Genomic DNA, 21202 nt, shown 5'->3' with positions numbered 1-21202 from the left:
TTCCACAGAGAAAAGGGTAGGGTGTGTTGGTTTACGTGAAGAAATCTTGGTTATGTATATATCACTGCAATCAAAAGGATAAGAAATGAGAAAAGGAGGGAATTATCCCGCCCATGGTACAGCCTTTTAAAAGACGAAATTCGGTTCCATTTCTTAAGCATAAAAAAACAGAGGCAGCACAGCACGAAGAGTGGTCCAGAGTCCAGACCCTGACCAGTGACCACCAAGGTACACTGAAGTCAGCAGAATCCGAACCCAATTGACTTCTTCCTCGCAATCTTTGTAGGGACCCCGCCATTTAGAGAGATGGGTTCGATACCATCTACATGTTCGCCGCTTGCAGAACAAAGAAACAGGCAAGGAACAGAGGTTCTCACGTGTCCTCGTCCTTTTTTATTCCCAAATTGAATCACATCAAAGTGACAAAGATGTGATGGAGATTGGAGGGGCACTACTAAAATGGGTTACCCTCCATATTCTCTCTGTGTTTTGGTTTATTTGGGTTAATGGGTATAGGCCTGCTTTTGTGTAGCATACAAGTACAACATGGCAGCCAGATGGAGGTGTATGTGACTTGGAGGGTTTCCCTACCAGTTGAATAATTTCCAAGTGGTCATGGACTGCTAGGTGGGCCTAAGTTTTTAACTACTCTACATATTCTCAGGTGTTCATTCCCCAACATGACAACGAAAATCTCTATCGAATGAAATAACAAATGAAAATACCAGCATTCAACGAACACTTGGGAGTATGTGTAGTGTTCTTTTTTCTAAGGGTTTATTTTGCCATGTGATAGAGCATAAGTCACTCTACCCCTTTATCACTTCAGCTGATCCAAAACTACCACCATGTTCCTTATACCTAGTTTTGTTCGTTTTATAAGGATCCAGCCATGCACAGAGCAAAATGCCCTGTCCCAGTTGGCTCTAAATGGTCGTGCTTTTTCATTCCCTAATTTTTTGTTGATTTTCATGAATGTAACTTGCACTGCAAGGTACATAATTTAAATGATCAAAAAAGACTCTTGCCTTTTTGTCTTCCCTCCTCGGTCCTTTTTCCTTTCCAGATTACAAGGTGTGAAACAAACAAACAAACTCGCTGCAAACCAGAGTGAGATTTGGATAGAAATGACTTGCCGTATGAATCAGGCAGAAAAGTGAGAGATTGAAATTCTATTTTGCATTCTACTGTTCCTATTATTGTACTTCTCCCAAGTTTTGCCCTCAATCTCATTGCCTTTACTAGTTCTGAGTCTCTGTTCTTGGAAGTGGCATACTTGTTGATGAATTGGTCGGCTGGCAATCATGGTAGGTCATAGGCACCAGTCAAAACATTATAAGAGTTGGTTCCTAGCTTTATGCAGATGGGACTAGTTAGTAGGTGTAGTCAGGGTTTCACTTCTCTCTCTCTTTATTTCTTATCTCAACAAATCTTTTGTGTGGGATTTTGTGAACTTCCACTTCGATCATGTTGAAGACCAAAGCACCAACCATGTCACGTGTTTGTACGTGATACTTGTCTGCCATTTTTTTTTTTTGCGCTTACATTTAAGGATCGAGGAGACCAATATGGCAACAAGCTCAAAAGAGGTGCATATCCTTCTCTGCTTATTCTTCTTCTACTTATGCTATATTAATATAATTATGAATTTCACTTCGACAAATAAGTAGCTATTAATTTGGAGCCATGATACACAATGGATGGAAATAACACTCTTTTTATTAAAATAATAAGTTTTAATGAAAAAGTAAAACTTATTTTTTTAATAAAAAGAGTTTGCTGGGGGACGATTTCTCATCCCCACAAATCATCCCCCACAAATCATTTTCCTGAATCACTTCTGTTTTTACTTTTTAATCCCATATATTAATGGAGAAGAATGTGCTTCATTCACAAATGACATCATTTACAAAGAAAATTCAAACTACTCTTTCAAATAGCACTTTGGCAATGTGGAAGTTGATAGTCCCTTGATCACAATAGGCTGCATAATAAAAACTTTTTGCTATTGCAAGAAATGTTTGCTTGATATTAGAATCAATATCAACTGAGGAGTTCTGGAGCACCAACTGCACAAGTTCTTGCATGTTGGATTCTATGTCAGGGCTCGTGATGCTGTCAGCATATGAAGAGTGACTGTGACTGCCATGGTTGTATTCCTGCTAGATTTAGAAGATTAACGTATTAAAAAGGAACTTAACCTCTTTGAAAGAGGTTTCTAAACTGTGCAAATGAAAGTTGCATGCATTTAATGAAGCTATTGACTCATTTGAGTCAAGTTCAATTGCTAGACCTCAGTTACTTCTTGGCCCAACCAAATAGAAAAGCTGATATATCTTTTACAAAAAAGAAATGCTACATATACTCTAAAGCATTCACTTTTTAACGTGACTCTGAAAATAACCATTAAATGTCATTGTTACGTTAGAAAATGAGTAATTAAAAAAAAAAAAGACTTAAAAATATGTGTAGTACCACCCATCTTCACAAAAATGCCTCTACAGCCCAAAGGGAATGCTTTTCTTTACATTAGCTTTTACAAACAACCCATATTGTTTTGTGATCAGAAAAATGCCAAGCATGTAAAATATATCTTACAAAGTAAAATTTCAAGATTAATGCAGGGGTAATAAAACTTCACCATAATTTTGTTACAACCACTTATTTCAAAAGCTTTAGTTAATGTGAAATAGTAAATTTAATTATTTAATTAATATTCTAACATTCATCTTCACGTATAGGCTCAAATTCTCTCTTAAATAAGTAAGGTTCAACATGTTGAATATTTAATTTAAATGAAATGTGAATGACGGTAACAATGTTTAAACTCCAGACATTTGTTCTAATACTATGTCAAATTACCATTTATTCCAAAAATTCAAATTACCATTAATATTTTCATAATTACGAATTGGGTATTCAGAGACAAATTTACAGAGGGAATTGCTTTTGTACTTCAAACTTTAGTTGTTGGTTTGTAGTGAAATGCCCGAGAAAAAGCATGCAACTTTGCTTTCAATGGTGACAGAAGAGCATACAGTGCAGCCACAATGATAAAACATAAATAAAAAATAAAAAGATAAAATAAATAAATAATATTTTTTTTTGAAAAAAAAGAAGAAGAAGAAGCTTTTGTCGTGTCTCTCGATCACTAACCTTGTGCTTTTGGTAAAAACAGAGTTGAGGGTATAATCTGTTGATTTGGTCGGACAGTCGCCGATATTGAGGATGGGACAATATCTCCTCCTGAACCGAGCGGCCAGTGGTGAGATTTATCATATCCGCCAGCAACTCTGCCTCTCCTTTGTGCCTATTGCCTTCACTATGCCACTTCAGCAGCCACTTTTCCCACTATATATAATATTTTTAATAACAAAAAACAAAAAACCATGTCAGTTTGTAAAAGACTTGTAATAAAAACAGTAAGGAGCGAATCTCAAAACTTTAAAATTTCCTCCAAAGTTTTATAATGTTTTTTTTTTTAATTTTTTTTTTTTAAAAAAAATTAAATCAATTATTGAATATGTAAGACCCAAAATTTAAGAAAACAGGTTTAATAAGTAATTTAAAAGAATGTTATATATATAAGAGTATAACGAGAGTTGAAAATGTAGTATGTCTTTTTTAAGTTTTGCCTCTCACTTAAAATTTTAATTTTGCCCCTAAAAGCTGTAATCTTTTAGCAAAACTCATATGAAAAAATATATATCTTTTATTGAAATGAATAATATTCATTTTTTTTTTTTTTATAGTTATAATTTAAAATTTATATATTTTAAAAAAATTTAAATAATGTAAAATTCTGTATATATGCATAGTTAAATACATCAATTAACTTTAAAATAAAGAATGTTTCCTAGTAATGTGAACTCACCGCTCGTCGTAAATGGTGGCTGATATCTTGACCGTGCACAACCAGTGCCTCCAAAGAGAGATGGTTAAGGGTTTGAAGCAATGTCCCGAGGAGTCGTCCCAGCTCTGCCTTGTTCGTATTTGACCTTCTTCAAACAGAAAGAGAATTGAAATCAATGAATGTTATGACTTTTCAATGACTTTAGGGCATGGCAGACACTTAGAAATGAATGCATTTTGGACTTTCCAACTTTCCATGCATATGAATATGACTTTTCAATGGCCGTAGTCCACAAGGGTACGTATGGCAGACACTTAATTACCACCATAATGCATTTTGGACTTTCTAAATCTTGGTATGCACGGCTGCTTATCCTTTGATCCATGATTGTTGCAGCCACTTTAATTTGCACGTCTATACATTGGGTATATGCCTGCCTTGTTGGATTGTTCTTACTAGATATCAGTGGATTATTCTGTTGACTACTGTTTCTTTGAAAGAAAGGGTAGCTAGCCCAAATGATGGATGTACTCAAAAGACAATGCATATTTTTTTTTTGGTAAACAAAAATGTTCCTATCTTTAATTACTTATCTCTTGAACATCTGAGTACAAGAAATCAGTAAATTAATTTATTATTAAATATGTGAAATCACATGACAAAACAAATGGGTAGCATCTCTCTTTGATTAGCAAAATACGTAGTGAAAAGACACAGACCTACCAACGGGGAGAAAAGAAAAATTCAAGGAAAAAACAAATTTGGGACATATATATATATATGAATGCCACTTGGAGTTTATGTCGTCCATGTGCATGCATGACAGTATTAATATATGATTACAGGAAACAACAAAAACGACAAAGCAGACGGTTTTGTGACTTATTTTATTGAAAACTCTCGAGTCGTACGTATATACCCACGTACCTTCTGTTTATCATGGAGTCCCGTGGATCAGCGTTGTTTCTGAATTCATGCAGAAAGGCTCTCCTCGTTTCCTCCTCATCAAAGTAAGACGTGATTGCCTCGACCAAGGCTGTCGTTTTAACCCATGCAAATCGTTCGTTTGACCTTTCCGGTTCGAAAATACTGGCTGCTGCCAAAAAATAAGCAAAGAGAAGGGTTCTTCTGCTTAATCCGAAGTCCCCAAGATTACAGTCTGAGTACCACCTGCATGAAGATCGATCATGCATATGGCAATTAAAGACCACCCAAATATATATATACACATAATAATGAGATTTCTATTGCTACTTACTTTTGAATTCTCACCCACTCCATCCCATGCGATGCTTGGCAATTGTTGTAGTCTAGTTTTGCTAGCTCCAGATATGTTTTATTGTTCACATAGGGCATCCTGAGGTAATTTACATTGATCATCATGATATATAATTCAAATATAAATTAAACTAGAAACTTTTTTGTTATAGAGTGTTGTTAATTATGTAGGTCGTCATATGGAAAGATTATTGTAACGATCCACCCTTAACAATTAATACAATATAGTCTGGTTTTAACTATTTCAAATTAAATTTCACAGAAGGTTACTCATCTTAATATTACTATTGCAAAATTAAAGCACGTTTAAGTGTAAAATTCTGATATATTCATGACCATCATTACTTTAAAATACGTTGTAGTAGGAAGGCCGAGTACAAATATATGTACATATAAGCACGTCATAATTTCTATACTCGAGGATGTGGGGCATCATAATGTATAAATAAACATATTCTAACCCTAGCTATATACATGTACCCTAGTATGCAGACAAACAAAAAGCCAGCTACAACTACAATTGGCTGTACGTACGTACAAGTCGCTTCCTTGCTTAATTTGTAGAAGTGTATATATTTCTAGAACGTATACGTATATTAGTTAAAGTCCTAAAGTAAAAACGCATTATATATATATATATATGAGTGCGGTTCTAGAATATATAGTACAGTTTTTATCGAAAGTTGTTTACAAATTGTTAGGAAAAGTACAGCATCCTTTAAAGTACTGTTTAATTATTAATGTTCTTTTTAAATTTTTAATTGAAAAAAATGTCTCTCTCAAATTATTAAAATATTGTCAATATACCTTTCAAGATCGGTAAAAATACAAAATATAATAAAAAATTATATCTATATCTTTTTAGATGACATTGATATAATTTTTTTTTTTAATTTTTTAATATATTTATGTCCTTCTAAATAGACACCAAAAAAGCACTAGTGTTGAGACGAATATAGATCTTCTCGGCAGTTGGGCCCAATCCGGGAAGTGGGCCCTCTCTGATCCACCCGACCAGGTCCAAATATCAAAAAGAGCATAATCTACCCGGGCCCATTGAGGCCACTTGGGCCCAAGTCTGTTGCAACTGGCCTGAGTTGGCGATCCAAATGCTAGTTGGTATCCGCATCTGCAAGCGTCTCGGCGGTACCCGGAACCTAAGGGACACGATGCATGTCGTGGGACCCCATGATGCCACCGAGATCTACGGAACCCGGAACATTCGTTTACATGGAGCCACGTCTCCTCCAACCGCCTCGTGCACAAATTGTGAAGCTAATGGAACTGCTCCACAACCTCTATAAATACAAGAACTACTTCAGATGCTAAGGTACATGCTAATTAGTCTCTTTGGCATTATTCTGCGCATTTATTCTCAGAACCATACACTTACTTAAGCATCAGAGCGGGGTTGTCGGAACCCCCCAACGCAGCTTTACTTTTCAGGTGAACCAGATACAACCGGGAGCAACTTAAATCACCATCTGACCGACACGTCACCTACCGGAAACTGTTTCAACAGTTTGGCGCCGTCTGTGGGAACGACTTATATCGTTTTCCTAAAAAAAAATCCGTTATGGTGAATACTCGATCAGAAACCAACCGAGTGCCTCGGGATGACCGAAATGCCCGAGACGAAGGAAACTCCAACGATCCCCAATTCACTCTCCTGAATGAAAGAATGGAGCAGATGGCCAAGAGCATCGAGGATTTGGCCACTATGAATGCTGTCCTCCAGGCCTGGATTCCAGAACTTCACCGAACTATCACTGACCCAGAAAACCGAGAGGAAGGCAGCCGGGTCGAAGGCTCCGAGGAGCCGAACAAAGAAGAAGAAGTCCCAGGAAATCCTCCACCTGCTCAACCCGAGGCAGCAAGGGCGGTACAAGGCATGATTGCCCGGTTGGAGCAAAGATGTAATGTTTTAACCGCAGCTATTCAACGGAACGATAAGGGAAAAGCTTCCCGGGTAGAAAACCTTTTGCAGAAGACCACCTCCCCATTAACCGAGGAGGTGGCAAATATTTGCCTTCCTGAGAAGTTCAAAGTCCCAGAGATCCCGTTTTATACGGGACTTGAAGATCCCGTGGAGCACCTAGATAATTTCAGAGCCCACATGGATCTCCATCGAACACCCGAGATGGTGGCCTGCCGAACCTTCCCTTTGACCCTCTCGGGCAATGCCCGTGACTGGTTCAGGAGCCTTCCGCCAAATTCCATTCGTCATTTCGAGGACCTCGGCAGGATGTTCCTGACGCTGTTCATGGCCGGCAGGGTCAGAAGAAAGCCGTCGAGATCCTTAATGTCATTGCACCAAGGACCCGAGGAATCCCTCAGAGATTTCTTTATGAGGTTCAACCAGGCTAGACTTGAAGCCGAAGCAGCAACAGATGATTTCATCTACGGAGCTCTCTTTCAGGGAATCCGAAAAGATGGAGCACTAATGGCTGATATAACCAGGAAGCCCCCTCAGAATTTAGATGGCTTTATGAGTAAAGCCGAGAAGTACATTAACCAGGAGGAGACACTCCGAGCTCTGTTGGGACCCGAGGCTACTCGCCCATCCACTTCCGGGAACCCAAAAAAGAAGAATCCTCGGAAGGAAGAACGGAAGCGGGTTCCAGAAGAAGAGGCCAGGCCGAAGCGGGATCAGGAGTCCCTAAGGGGTAACAACTGGACACCCCTCAATGCACCCATTATGGATGTTCTCCTGGAAATAAAGCGAGACCCGACGTACCGGAAGCCCAGACCGGTGCTCGCAAATCCGCATTCATGATACGCTAACCAGTACTGTGCGTTTCATGACACCACCGGGCATCGTACAGAAGCCTGCATATCCTTGAGACTTCTGATTGAACGTTTCATAGAAAACGGAAAACTTGTCCGTTTCCTCGCAGATCAGAGAATTCAGCAGAATCCGGAGCACGGCAATCGCCACCATCAGAATCGGCTCCATCAGGATCAAAACAATCCCCGGGATGATCGGGGAAGAAATCAAGAAAGAGGAAGGGAACCAAAACGCAGGCCAGATCCTCGGGCCGCACGAGAAAGAAGTAGGCGCCGAGCCAGACCAGAACGGCAGGAGAACCTTCTAGAAATACAGACGATTTCGGGGGGTTTCGGAGGAGGCGGAGAATCTAGCTCGGCGCAGAAGGCATATGCAAGACAGTTACGGGATTTCGAGGTATACTCGGTGCAGAAACCTCCAAAGTCCCAAAAACGAGACGCACAAGTGATTGGGTTCTCGGACGATGATTACGTAGGGGTATCACTCCCGCATACCGACGCTCTGGTACTAAGTCTGGCCATAGCCAACCACAAAATACACCGCGTCTTGGTTGACACAGGAAGCTCGGCTGACATCCTTTACAGGTCAGCCTTCGAGCGGATGAAGATCGATCGAAGTAAGGTGATCCCGGCTAGATATTCGCTTGTGGGATTTACAGGAGAGCAAGTACTCCCACTCGGGTCCATTGAGCTTCCGGTCACAGCAGGAATGTACCCGAGGCAGAGGACGGTGATGGTTCGGTTCTTAATAATCGACCGACCGTCGGCCTACAACGTTATCTTCGGAAGAACAGCTCTCAACGAATTTAGGGCTGTGACCTCAACTCCTCACCTGAGCATGAAATTCCCCACCGAAGAAGGCGTCGGTGTCGAAAAAGGAGACCAGAGGATGGCCCGAGAATGTTACAATACAAGTTTGAAGAAGCTCCCGGAAGCCGCGAGACTCGGAGAGAAGAAAAAAGATGAAGAAAAATAGCAATCACCGTTGGGGGAGCCGGTCGAGGAACTGGAAGAATTCGAGCTCGGTGACTCGAAGAAGAAGGTTCGTATCGGCGCAGAGCTTCCCCCTTGAAATGAAGGAAGCCCTTGTTGCATTCCTCAGAAAAAACAAAGATGTATTCGCATGGAGCCACGAGGACATGCCGGGAATACCCCCATCCGTAATAGCCCACAAGCTAATGGTGGATCCAAGCTATCGACCGGTTAAACAGCGAAGAAGGACTTTCGCACCGGAACGGAACCAAGCCATTGCCGAGGAAGTACACAAACTGTTGCGGGCTGGGTTTATCCGAGAAGTAAACTACCCAGAGTGGTTGGCCAACGTGGTTTTAGTCAAGAAAGCCACCGGGAAGTGGAGAATGTGTGTTGACTTCACCGATCTCAACAAAGCATGTCCCAAGGATAGCTTCCCGTTACCTCGGATCGATCTGCTTGTAGACTCTACATCCGGTCATGAACTTTTAACATTCATGGACGCCTTCTCAGGGTACAACCAAATTCACATGGATGAAACCGACCAAGAAAAAATGTCGTTCATTACCGATAGAGGTCTCTACTGTTACAAAATGATGCCGTTCGGTCTAAAGAACGCTGGGGCTACATACCAGAGGCTCGTCAATAAAATGTTCCGAAATCAAATTGGACGAAACGTGGAAGTCTATGTTGACGACATGCTTGTCAAGAGCACACGAGCCGCCGGCCATATAGCCGACCTGGGGGAAACTTTCGAAACACTAAGGAGTCATAAGATGAAGCTCAACCCGGCCAAATGTGCTTTCGGCGTTTCCTCAGGAAAGTTCTTGGGATTCATGGTTTCACAAAGAGGAATCGAGGCGAATCCCGAGAAGGTGAGTGCTGTCCTCAGCATGCAACCTCCCCGGACCACCAAGCAACTACAACAGCTGACCGGGAGAATAGCAGCCCTTAACCGGTTCATCTCCCGATCCACCGACAAATGTCTCCCATTCTTCAAGATTTTGAGAAAAGCCTTCGTGTGGAGCAGTGAGTGCGAGGAAGCCTTCAAGAAGTTAAAAGAATATCTGACCAACCCGCCGCTGTTGAGCAGCCCCGAGGAAGGAGAAATCTTGTATCTTTATCTCGCAGTATCACCCTCGGCAGTCAGTTCAGCTTTGGTTCGAGAAGACTCAGGCATTCAAAAACCGGTTTATTTCACTAGTAAAGCATTCCATGGAGCCGAGGAGAGGTACCCTCGGATTGAAAAATTGGCTTTCGCCTTAATAATCTCGGCCCGGAGATTAAGGCCATATTTCCAAGCACACGCTATACGAGTGTTAACCGAGCATCCGCTGAAGAAGATATTACAAAAACCGGATCTATCCGGGAGGCTGGTAAATTGGTCGGTAGAACAGGGGCAGTTTGACATAGAGTTCCACCCTCGTACTTCTGTCAAGGGTCAGGCGCTAGTCGATTTCCTACTAGAATTTAGCAATACGCCCGAAAGCGAAGAGCTGCCCGAGAAGGAAACATGGGTAGCATATGTAGATGGTTCTTCGGCCAACCAGAAGAGTGGAGTCGGTGTCACTTTAGCAAGCCCGGATGGAGAAACTTTTCAATATGCGATCAAACTGGATTTTGTGACCACCAATAATGAAGCTGAGTATGAAGCACTTTTGTCCGGGCTTTCAATAGCTCGGGAAATGGGAGCAAGGAATGTGGAGATCAGAAGCGACTCTCAGGTGGTAGTCAGCCATGTGCAGGGAACGGCCGAGGCACAAGGTGAAAAGATGGTCCAATATCTCGAAAAGGTACGCAAATGCCAATCTAACTTCCACAGAACCGCCGTAACCAAAGTTCCTCGGGAAGAGAATGCCCGAGCCGATGCTCTTTCCAAAATGGGTTCCGGAACCGGGCCTGTCGTCAGAACATCCACACGGGGGGTGGTGATACAGACCAAGCCTTCAATCCTTCCACAAGTCGACATGATGGAAATTGAAGAAGGATCAGACGAACCCGAATGGGCTACTGACGTCATTCAGTACCTCCGCAACGGTTCCCTACCCGAGGAAAAGCTGCGAGCTCGGAAGGTAAAAATGCATTCAGCCCGGTACGTGCTTATCGGAGGGGTGCTCTATCGAAGAGGATATACCGAGCCACTCCTGAAGTGTCTTAAAAGTTCCGAAGTGGAATACACATTAAAGGAGATACACGAAGGAGTCTGCGGGAACCACTCTGGCTCTCGGATGTTGGCTCACAAAGCGATGAGAGCCGGATACTACTGGCCAACAATGAATAAGGATTCAGTCAAAATCGTTCGAAAGTGCGACAAATGTCAGAGGTTCGCCCGGGTGATGAAGCAACCCCCGGAAAAACTAAGCCCAATCACTTCGCCGTGGCCATTCGCAAAATGGGGGGTTGACATAGTCGGGCCTATGCCTCCGGGAAAAGGTGGCCGGAAATTCCTTCTTGTCGCGGTAGAATACTTCACCAAGTGGGCTGAAGCCGAGGCACTTGCCACTATCACTACCGCCAACGTAGTAAAATTTCTTTGGAATTCAATCATATGTCGATTCGGCATCCCACACGCTTTTGTCACCGACAACGGAAAACAGTTTGACTGTGGACCGTTTCGAAAATGGTGCGCCGAACTCCGTATCAGAAATTATTACTCAACCCCGATATATCCACCGGCGAACGGACAAGTAGAAGCTACGAACAAGACTCTTCTCAGAACACTAAAGAAGAAGCTCGGCAAAAAGAAAGGAGCTTGGGCAGAATATGTACCCGAGGTACTTTGGGCCTACCGCACCACGACACGCACTCCCACCGGGGCTACTCCTTTCTCTTTAACTTATGGCTCAGAGGCAATCATCCCCGCCGAAGTCGGATCACCCAGCTTCCGAGTATCACACTACAATCCGGGACTCAACGACGAGGGAATCAAGCTCAATCTAGATTTACTACAGGAAAGAAGAGATGAAGCGCAGGTAACATGGGCTGCGTACCAAGACCGAGCTGCCCGTTACTTCAACAAAAAAGTAAGCCCACGAAAATTCCAACTCGGAGATTGGGTTCTGAGAAAGGTAAGCCCCATCACCAAAGATCCAATTGAGGGAAAGCTCGGAGCAAAATGGGAAGGCCCATACAGAGTTATACGATGCCATGACAAAGGGGCATACCATTTGATTGATACGACCGGCAAAGAATTACCAAGAGCCTGGAACGCCGAGCATCTGAAGAAATATTTCATGTGATTTACTTATATTGTGCTTATTATTGTTATCAAGTTGGCACCGACAATGTATGTTTATTCTCAATTCAATTCAAAGCATGGAATCTCGGTTCAAATCAAACCAGACCAGATCAAATCAAAGCGTCGCTCCCTCGGTTCGAAATACAACCGACCCGGAGCGCGCACCGGTCATTCCTCAATATTGACTGAAGTCATTAAGGAATGTCTCGGTTCAAATCAAACCAGACCAGATCAAATCAAAGCGTCGCTCCCTCGGTTCGAAATACAACCGACCCGGAGCGCGCACCGGTCATTCCTCAATATTGACTGAAGTCATTAAGGAATGTCTCGGTTCAAATCAAACCAGACCAGATCAAATCAAAGCGTCGCTCCCTCGGTTCGAAATACAACCGACCCGGAGCGCGCACCGGTCATTCCTCAATATTGACTGAAGTCATTAAGGAATGTCTCGGTTCAAATCAAACCAGACCAGATCAAATCAAAGCGTCGCTCCCTCAGTTTGAAATACAACCGACCCGGAGCACGCCCTGGTCATTTCTCAATATTGACTCGGACAAATCACCAAATTTGTCCGAAGTCATTAAGGAATGTCTCGGTTCGAATCAAACCAGACCAGATCAAATACAACTCGGTAGTATAAGCAAAACAAAAGTTTATATGAACACATCAAAATATCAAAGTATAAAAATTAATTCTATATCATAAGCCAACCTGGTTACATTAGTTTTCATTCCAAAATACAACCGGCCCAAAAGAAGAATAAATATATTACAGAAGTGGGCTCCCTGTCGAGTCCCCAACGTCGCCAGCCCCAGGTTCCTCGGTTTCTTCCCTACCGGGAGTGCATTCCGAGACAGAGGGTCCCGAGGTTAAGTCATCTCGATAAGGATTGGGAGCATCCTCGGTCCAGTCCTCCACGTCCGGGAAAAATTCCACTCCCAGACTTTGCAACTCCTTGGTTGCAGTCTCGGGCAACTCAAGAAGTTCTGGAGTCACAGTCTCGGGATCGACCTTGAAAACTTCCGGGTGAAGGAGCATGGTCCTCAATCTTTCGAAACCCCAGTTGGATCCTCGGCCCCAACTAAGGCCTCGAAGCCAAGGAACCAGAGCAAGTTGTTTCTTGAAACGCCGGGACTTGGACTTATAGTGATGACCCTTCTTCCGAAGCCTCTTACACCAAGCCTGAATTTCTTTCCGTTTCTCGGACAGAGATTGCTTATCGGTCACCAGCGAGTCCTTCTCCCGCTCTAATTCTTCCACCCGGGAAGACAGTGCCGTTTTGGCTTCGTTAGCCTCGGTCAGATTGCTCAGTACTCTGTCGAGAGTTTTCTCATTTTCAAGTGCTTGAGCATGAGATGTATCCGCCAGCTTCCGGGCTTGAGCCAGATCCATGTCCCGAGCCTTTATTATCTGATCTCTGGTCTGAATATCTTGTTTCAGGGTCTCTATCTCGGACTCCAAGTCCGTGGTTCGGGATGCCTCGAATTCCAGCTCTTGAACCCGGGACTGAAGCTCGGCTACCTTAGCCTCCAGAGCAGCTTGACTTTCAGTAACACCCCGGTGGTCACGCCACAAGGCAACCGACCTCATAACACATTGGAAAAACGCAAGGAAAAGTTTTTTAAAAAAAAAAACAAAAACGTGCAGAAAGATGTTTTTGAAATCACAAGGCTTGCCTGCAATTGGGTATGAAGCATCGCCTCCACAAGTCCTCCGGGGGACGCGGTCCCGGACATTGAGGAAGACCCCTCTGGGATCAAGCCCATTAAAGTCTCTAGAGGACAGGCCAGCAGGCCTTCCCTCAAAGAACTGATTAACGCTCCCTGTCGGGAAGTTTCGGCTTCCATAAATCCCGGAGAAAGATTTCGAGCCTCCGTTTGGTTCTCACAAGTTTCGGGTCCAGAGGACTCCGCGACTTCAACTCGATCCGAACCTTCTCCATCCGGCATGGACAAGTCTATTTCCACGGTCTCCAGAGGACCCTCCGGTTCCTTCACCACATGATCCCCAGATTCCGGTTCATCTTGGGGTTCTAAAAGTGTTTCACGCTCCGATGGAATGTGATTCTCGGAGGCCAAGCCGGCATCAGACTCCAAGCGAGCTTCCATCTTCTTAGCCGGAGACTGATCCAGAGTCTCGGATTCTTCAACCGGTTCCTCCCGTGTAACCAGCAAAGTGGGTAATACAAAGCGCGGCCGACCAAAAAGAAGCTCGGCTTCAGTAGCACGTGTAAGTGCATATTCCAAAGGATCTGGGGCAAACCGGGTCCTCTTCAGCGACTCGGACGCCACTTCTTTCCCTTTGCGTTTGATCGTGCTCCAAACACCGAAAGCCTCTTGCTCTAACTCAGGTTCGTCTCCGATTTCTATTACATCGGACGCCTGAACGACCCCAATCGAAAGATCATTGGGCTGAACAACCATGGTCTCTCCACCAGATGCTTCCATTGGATTTCCAACCTCAGCGGGATTACTAACGGCCGACAAAGAGGTAGTCGGAACCGTATTCTCGGGAGCTCTATCCTGAGATACAATCAGCGTCCTCGGAACTTGGGTCGCCTTACCTACCGTTCTCGGAGGATGGGTCACCTTACCGGTCTTCTTTGGTTTTATGACCTTCTTAGGCCCGGAAGCCACCTTCGACGCCTTCGGTTGTGGAGGGCCGGCCGCTTCACCCTCAGATTTCTTCGGTTTATGTTTCCCTTTCCGATCATACCAAACCTTCTCGGTAGGAATCTGATACCCGAAAACCTTTCGCATATTCTCATCGGTGACTATGTTGTCATAATCTATCTTCGTATCATTCCCTGGAGTCTGAGAGAACAGCAACATTGTGGCCACTCTTCTCTTGCCGGTTGCATTCAAGGCCGGAGCTTCTCGCGGGTCAACCCAGATAGGACTCCAGACTCTTGATATCCTTTGGTCGGATGATAAGGGCGCTACCGACTCCCAATCTCCCGAGACCCGAAAAAAATCTGACCTCCAACCCCGGTTGTTGGAGTAGCTTGGAGAAAGGTATATGAAGATGGGGTTGTTCCTAACAGTGAACTCAACAACCCCCTCTCTTTTATATGCCGCCCGATAGATATTGAAGAACTTCGGAATTGTCATCCGAGCCCCCAACACTGTTCGCCACAGAATGAAAGAGGCGAGGAGGTATCTCCACGCGTTCGGTGTAAGCTGGCTTGGGGACACCCCAAGAAATAGTACAAGTTCCCGGGCAATGTCTGGCAAAGGAAATCGCAGCCCGGCTAAAAGCATTTTTTCATAAAAAACGAGATCGCCCCCACGAATCTCTCGAGTAACAGGATTTTGAAAATGTAACAGAACTGTGGGGGGTATATCATAATTGTTCCGGAGGCGAAATTCATCCCCGATACCGACCTTTGAAACTCCTCGATGGTCGAGAGGCACAAGAGGCATCTGACGTTCAACTTGCTCGGGCACGACCTCGTCTTCGGATAATAATTCCTCTTCCTCAGACTCCGTAACGACAACCGTTGGGAGCTCCCTTGTGTCGGTCATGGTGCGGAGAGACAAGGTTTGTATGAGCGTCCAAAAGAGGAAAAGTACGAGCTCTAAGAAAAAGATAAGAAAGATCAAGACAAGAATGCAAAATGCAGACGGGAGAGGGAATTTATACTCCAAAGCTACAGGAGAAAGCCGGTCATGAACAACCGGGAGACGGGGAGACGTAAACAAATTTCGTCCCCCCAAACCGGCAGTTGAACCGTCGCCGGTTACACGTCTGACACCACAGCGCTCCTCAAAAGGCGAACCAACGTCAAATCAATTTCAATGTGCTGCTGACGCGCGTCGACAGATCGAAAGGACCACGGGATTGACCGGTTGCAGTCCACCGGAAGATGAACGGTCACGTCCGAATTTACTCTCCCAAAACCGGCAGCCAGAAAGCCCCGGTGGTCTGCCAAGTGAGACAAGACACGCCTTGAAAAACGAACCGGCGTCCGGATCGTACTTGACACGCGGCTCACAAATTTCAAGGAAATTCGAAAGTTTGAAAATTTGGATTTGCGAGATGAAAGGAAAAAGCGGAAATTTCGTAAAAAGAAAATGGCGTGCGAAGGTTCTCGGGTGGATAAGGTATGGACAAGTCAAAGCAACCGACAAAACAATGCTTCCGAGATGGATACAGAGAAGGGTCATTGATCGCTCTCGGTGTTATACGCCCGACCCAAAACTCAAGATACATCAAAGTAAAGATCAATCAATTATTCCTAAATTCTCTCAAGTATAAAATTTACCTAAGAGAATTGGGGGGTAACTGTTGGGACGAATATAGATCTTCTCGGCAGTTGGGCCCAATCCGGGAAGTGGGCCCTCTCTGATCCACTCGACCAGGCCCAAATATCAAAAAGAGCATAATCTACCCGGGCCCATTGAGGCCACTTGGGCCCAAGTCTGTTGCAACTGGCCTGAGTTGGCGATCCAAATGCTAGTTGGTATCCGCATCTGCAAGCGTCTCGGTGGTACCCGGAACCTAAGGGACACGATGCATGTCGTGGGACCCCATGATGCCACCGAGATCTACGGAACCCGGAACATTCGTTTACATGGAGCCACGTCTCCTCCAACCGCCTCGTGCACAAATTGTGAAGCTAATAGAACTGCTCCACAACCTCTATAAATACAAGAACTACTTCAGATGCTAAGGTACATGCTAATTAGTCTCTTTGGCATTATTCTGCGCATTTATTCTCAGAACCATACACTTACTTAAGCATCGGAGCGGGGTTGTCGGAACCCCCCGACGCAGCTTTACTTTTCAGGTGAACCAGATACAATCGGGAGCAACTTAAATCACCATCTGACCGACACGTCACCTACCGGAAACTGTTTCAACAACTAGAATGAGTTGTTGCATTCATCGCCCCAAATTGATGTAATATTATAGTTCACGTCGAACAAGATATTTTTCTGTTTTTAATGGGTTAGGATTTAAAGTGATCACGTGATACTTAAGGAAATTAAGGAGAGAACCTGTAAAGGGTCTTGCCAATCCAAACATCATCTTCGCCGCCATACTGCTCTATGTAGAATCTGGTCTCCACACGAGGTAAGCTTGCATACCAGGGGAGTTCCAGTGCATAGCCTACCTGTTATTATAATATTGTTTGTTGTTATATATATATATATACATACTTTCCTGAATTTGAAGGCGTCGATGGACCGACCATATATATATATGTATACCTCACTAGGCAAGTCCTTCATTATGATCCATTTGTCAAAGAGTTCATTAGCAGCTTGTTTTTCTCTTAAGAAGTTGAACGCGAACTGCTTTGCATCCTCAAGGATCTTCTCTCCGGGAAAAACCACCTGAGAAGCCCTGTACAGGTTAAACATTCCGGTCACAGCCTGTGTCGACTGCCCGAGAAAGCAGAAGAACTCGTCTCCTTTCCTAAAGTTCTGGAACACATCTGTTATAAACAAAGCACCAATATAATTAATCACTACATATATATATGTACTGGAGTCTGGAAAAATAAGTAAATAATAGTAACATGAATTAAACTAATTATTAATTACCAGCTGAAACCTTATGTCCATGCAATCTTAGTAGCCTGAATCCCATGGCCGTATCATCAACATCATAAACCTTGGAATTTCTCGCCCAGCAAATCCCCTCATCAGTCCAATATCTGAATTTTTTAATATCCCCATTAATAATAGATTTTGATTTTTTCTAATAACAATTAATATGTAGAGGGTGATCGGGTCATATATATATATATATATATATACCTGTAAACATAATTAACACATTCATTAATCTCAGGCTGAAAGTATCTGGAGATTCCTAGGCGGTGCAAACGATCCGCAGCCCACATGTGTTCGAACAAGTCCACCGGGTACACGTTGGGGACTAATTAAATTAAAAGAACAAGGAAGGAAGGCAAGAAATTAAAGAGGATGAGAAAGCAAGCACATATGGAAAGTGAAAGTAACGTTTCCCTGTAAAGGGTGGGTATATAAAAAGGTACTTTACCTCCACCATTAAACCTCTGGACCGCATTATTTAAATATGTGAGGCAGTTTTCGTCTTTGGTTTGCATGAGTGCAAAGGCAGTGGATGATGGAGAGAACAAGAATGACCCATCTTGGGACTGGAGTTTAGCAAGCTTTTCCCAGTCCAGGCCTGGCATCCCTTCCAAGCTATGGAGTAATGTTGTGGGCACTTTGTGCATTATGTCCCTTGGTATCCTATCCCCATACACACACTATCATCATTACATATATACACATGTAAAAAGACTTTTCCACACCATTTTTTAGTTTTAATTAACTAATTTCATTTATAAAAAAGTAGCAAACATAATCATGGCGGGGGGTCAAGTCTGAGCTCCATCTGAAACTACCTTGTTAGCTTTATGTTTCTCTTTGCATATATCTCTTGCAAGGCAGGGGAATCATCCAGAACTTCAATGTTTAAACTTCGAGCTATTTCCAGTAGCGAAGGGAAAGCAACTTCAAAGCCAATGGGCATGTGCTCAGCATTCTCATATTCAAGCTTACATATTTTTTCTTTCAGGAACGAAATTCCTATATATATATATATATATATATATATATATTATGATGACAAAACAGATATAAGTTTAGGTTAGATTGATTGATTAACTACAAAAGTAGACACACTAATTAACTTGAAAGAGACTTTTTTTTTTTTTTTTTTTTTAATTAATTAATATATGTACATACCTTTTTCGTACTTTTCGGGATGAATATTCCACGATTTTAATGCAATAACGCAGGCTAGCGTGTTGATTATCCGATCATAACCAAAAAAGATTTCACTATCGCCCCATGAACCATCGGGGAGCTGATTATCAGCAATCCACTCAAGGCTGGATGGGAACTGAGGAAGACCACTTCCATGAATATCTTCAACCAGAGCAACCCATGCTGTGTCATAAGCTGAAATGCTTATTTCTCCATCTTCCATGGTGCCCAACATCGATTTGATGGACTCGACTCGTTCCTTTATATGATTTGACGTGGAAACCTTTAATTGCTCAAAAGAAAAAAAAGAAAGAAAAAAAAAAAGGCATTAAAAAGCAGAAGATCCAAACACAAACAGTTAATATGTCAAAGGGTTGGAAAAATAAAAATAAAAAACAAAAACAAAAGAAAAAGTTGAGAGTAGTACTTTTGAAAGCACCTTCAGAACTTCCCTCTCTATGTCATCCTCCACAATCTCATGCCACTTTAAGACGGATAGATCATTTTGAAACACGTCTGTGTATTGAACAAATAATAATTCATTTATATAAATAATAAAAATACATTCTGGATAAGCATATATTTTATGAATAAACAATATATATATATATACCTACCTTGAATGCGAGGCTTGGATATAGCGCTGCATCTAAAGTGAGAATATTCAGAGTTAACTCGTTTGTCTTTAGTCCCGAATGACCAGACACCTACAAATATGATAGCGATGCATTAGTCAATCAATTGCTTGAATAATTTTGATAATTAATTATATATATACTACCTAAAAATGAAAAATATGCCAAGAAAAAGAAAAAGAATAAAAAAATAAAAAAACTTTTTGCTGAGCATATATACAAAATGCAGCCCTCTTGCAGTGAAATATACGATGCTGCCATTGAGAAACAATTTGGTTAATTAATTATTTTGAAAGAGAAGGGAAAAGGCTTATCCGTACACCATTATTCTTCATAAGAAATTCAAGAATTAATGAAAGAAATAAAGCGAAAATCCAAAAGGAAATAATATACACATCTTCACTCAAGTGAAAGGCTGATCAGTAATAAATAGAATTACTGCAGAACGCAGTTTCTTAGAACTGTACACGTATTTTTATGCAATGAATTCGTGAACCTAAACTAAACCAACCATCTCATTACTAATTTGACTGTAATTGCATTTTTTGCCTTTCTAAAGCCAAAATTACACACTTTTTGACTCCGGGCCTTTAACTGCAAGATAAAAGACAAAAAAAAAAATCAAGCTCTCCAGCTTTTACGATATTTTCTTATCTTTTTCTCAGCAATCAAACGAAACAATATTCCAAGAGAAAGATCTGATCAGAGTACTTAAAAACTTGATATGGGTATTCATCAATTCGTACTCAGAAACTAATATAAATTATAAACCTTTATCAAAAAGCCCAGTTTATGTTTTATCTTTGAACATGCTATAAATATCATCTACTTATAGGTTCATATATATATATATAGATGGGATTGAGACAATAAACGTAAGCGGAGCGTATAATAGGCTAAAGGTGAAGAACTTACCCTCGAGGGACAAGGAAGATCGGGGTGGAAGGCCGGGAAGTGTAGGAGGGGGATGCAGGAGAAGGTTAGATAGATATTGGGACATGATGTTTTGTTTTGCTGTGGGGAGCAAGGTGGCGACAGGGGGGAGCATTTAAAAGCATATATAGTAGAGGGAAGCAGGCGGACAGAGACGACTTCCCAAGAGATTCCCGCTAATAGGTGCATGGGATCGATCATCCAAAGGCCCAAAAACATGAAATTGAGGGCACTCCTGTCCTTTTCCTCTCTTCCAAATTTATAAAAAATGAAACACCCCTCCCACTCCTTAAAAATAAATAAATAAATAAAATAAAATTATTTTCTATATCACTTTAATTATTTTTTAATAAATCATTTTTATATCACATCAATTACCTTTTAACAATATTTTTTTTTACTTTTCCTTACAAAAAATTCAAAACTTCTTTCTATTTATATCACATTAATCACTTTTTTTTTTACTATTAAAAAAAAAATACTAGAAAGAGTTTATCAAACACCCTCAATTTCTTGCACATCATTTTTTTTTTCTTTATTTTAAAAAACAAAAATAGAAAAATGATAGGAATTATTCCGCTGAAAATTCGTTGTACATCTCTGTATAACAGATTTGCTAATCCACCATTGGATTTGTAGAACCTACCCACCCATAGAGTTCTACAAATCCAATGATGAATTTGCAAAAGAGAAGGACTGGGAATGTACAGGAAAATATTGTTTAACATCTCTCTCTCTCTCTCTCTCTCTCTCTCTCTCTATA

General features: G+C 42.2%; 1 protein-coding gene across 3 annotated transcripts; it reads right to left on the bottom strand.

Annotated features, from left to right (window-relative positions):
• Positions 1 to 1870: 1870 nt before the first annotated feature.
• On the bottom strand, positions 1871 to 20645 carry LOC133873463 (ent-copalyl diphosphate synthase 1-like). Of its 3 annotated transcripts, none has more exons than XM_062311163.1 (15): positions 20422 to 20645; positions 19489 to 19578; positions 19299 to 19387; positions 18851 to 19154; positions 18508 to 18691; positions 18138 to 18352; positions 17894 to 18014; positions 17678 to 17790; positions 17342 to 17568; positions 17129 to 17244; positions 5112 to 5210; positions 4781 to 5023; positions 3875 to 3998; positions 3157 to 3351; positions 1871 to 2159 (listed from the first exon to the last, which is right to left on the bottom strand). In XM_062311163.1, the coding sequence occupies exons 1-15, from the start codon at positions 20552 to 20554 to the stop codon at positions 1920 to 1922; spliced, it is 2493 nt and encodes an 830-aa protein (XP_062167147.1). In that variant the 5' UTR covers positions 20555 to 20645; the 3' UTR covers positions 1871 to 1919. The 3 variants fall into 3 exon arrangements, with proteins under 3 accessions (XP_062167147.1, XP_062167146.1, XP_062167149.1); XM_062311162.1 differs by having other exon boundaries at positions 3875 to 4001; positions 20422 to 20643; XM_062311165.1 differs by having other exon boundaries at positions 3875 to 4001; positions 19311 to 19387; positions 20422 to 20643.
• Positions 20646 to 21202: the final 557 nt, after the last annotated feature.

Source organism: Alnus glutinosa, chromosome 7, assembly GCF_958979055.1.
Source record: "Alnus glutinosa chromosome 7, dhAlnGlut1.1, whole genome shotgun sequence".
Classification (NCBI taxonomy): domain Eukaryota; kingdom Viridiplantae; phylum Streptophyta; class Magnoliopsida; order Fagales; family Betulaceae; genus Alnus; species Alnus glutinosa.
This window is presented reverse-complemented; position numbering and strand designations above follow the sequence as displayed.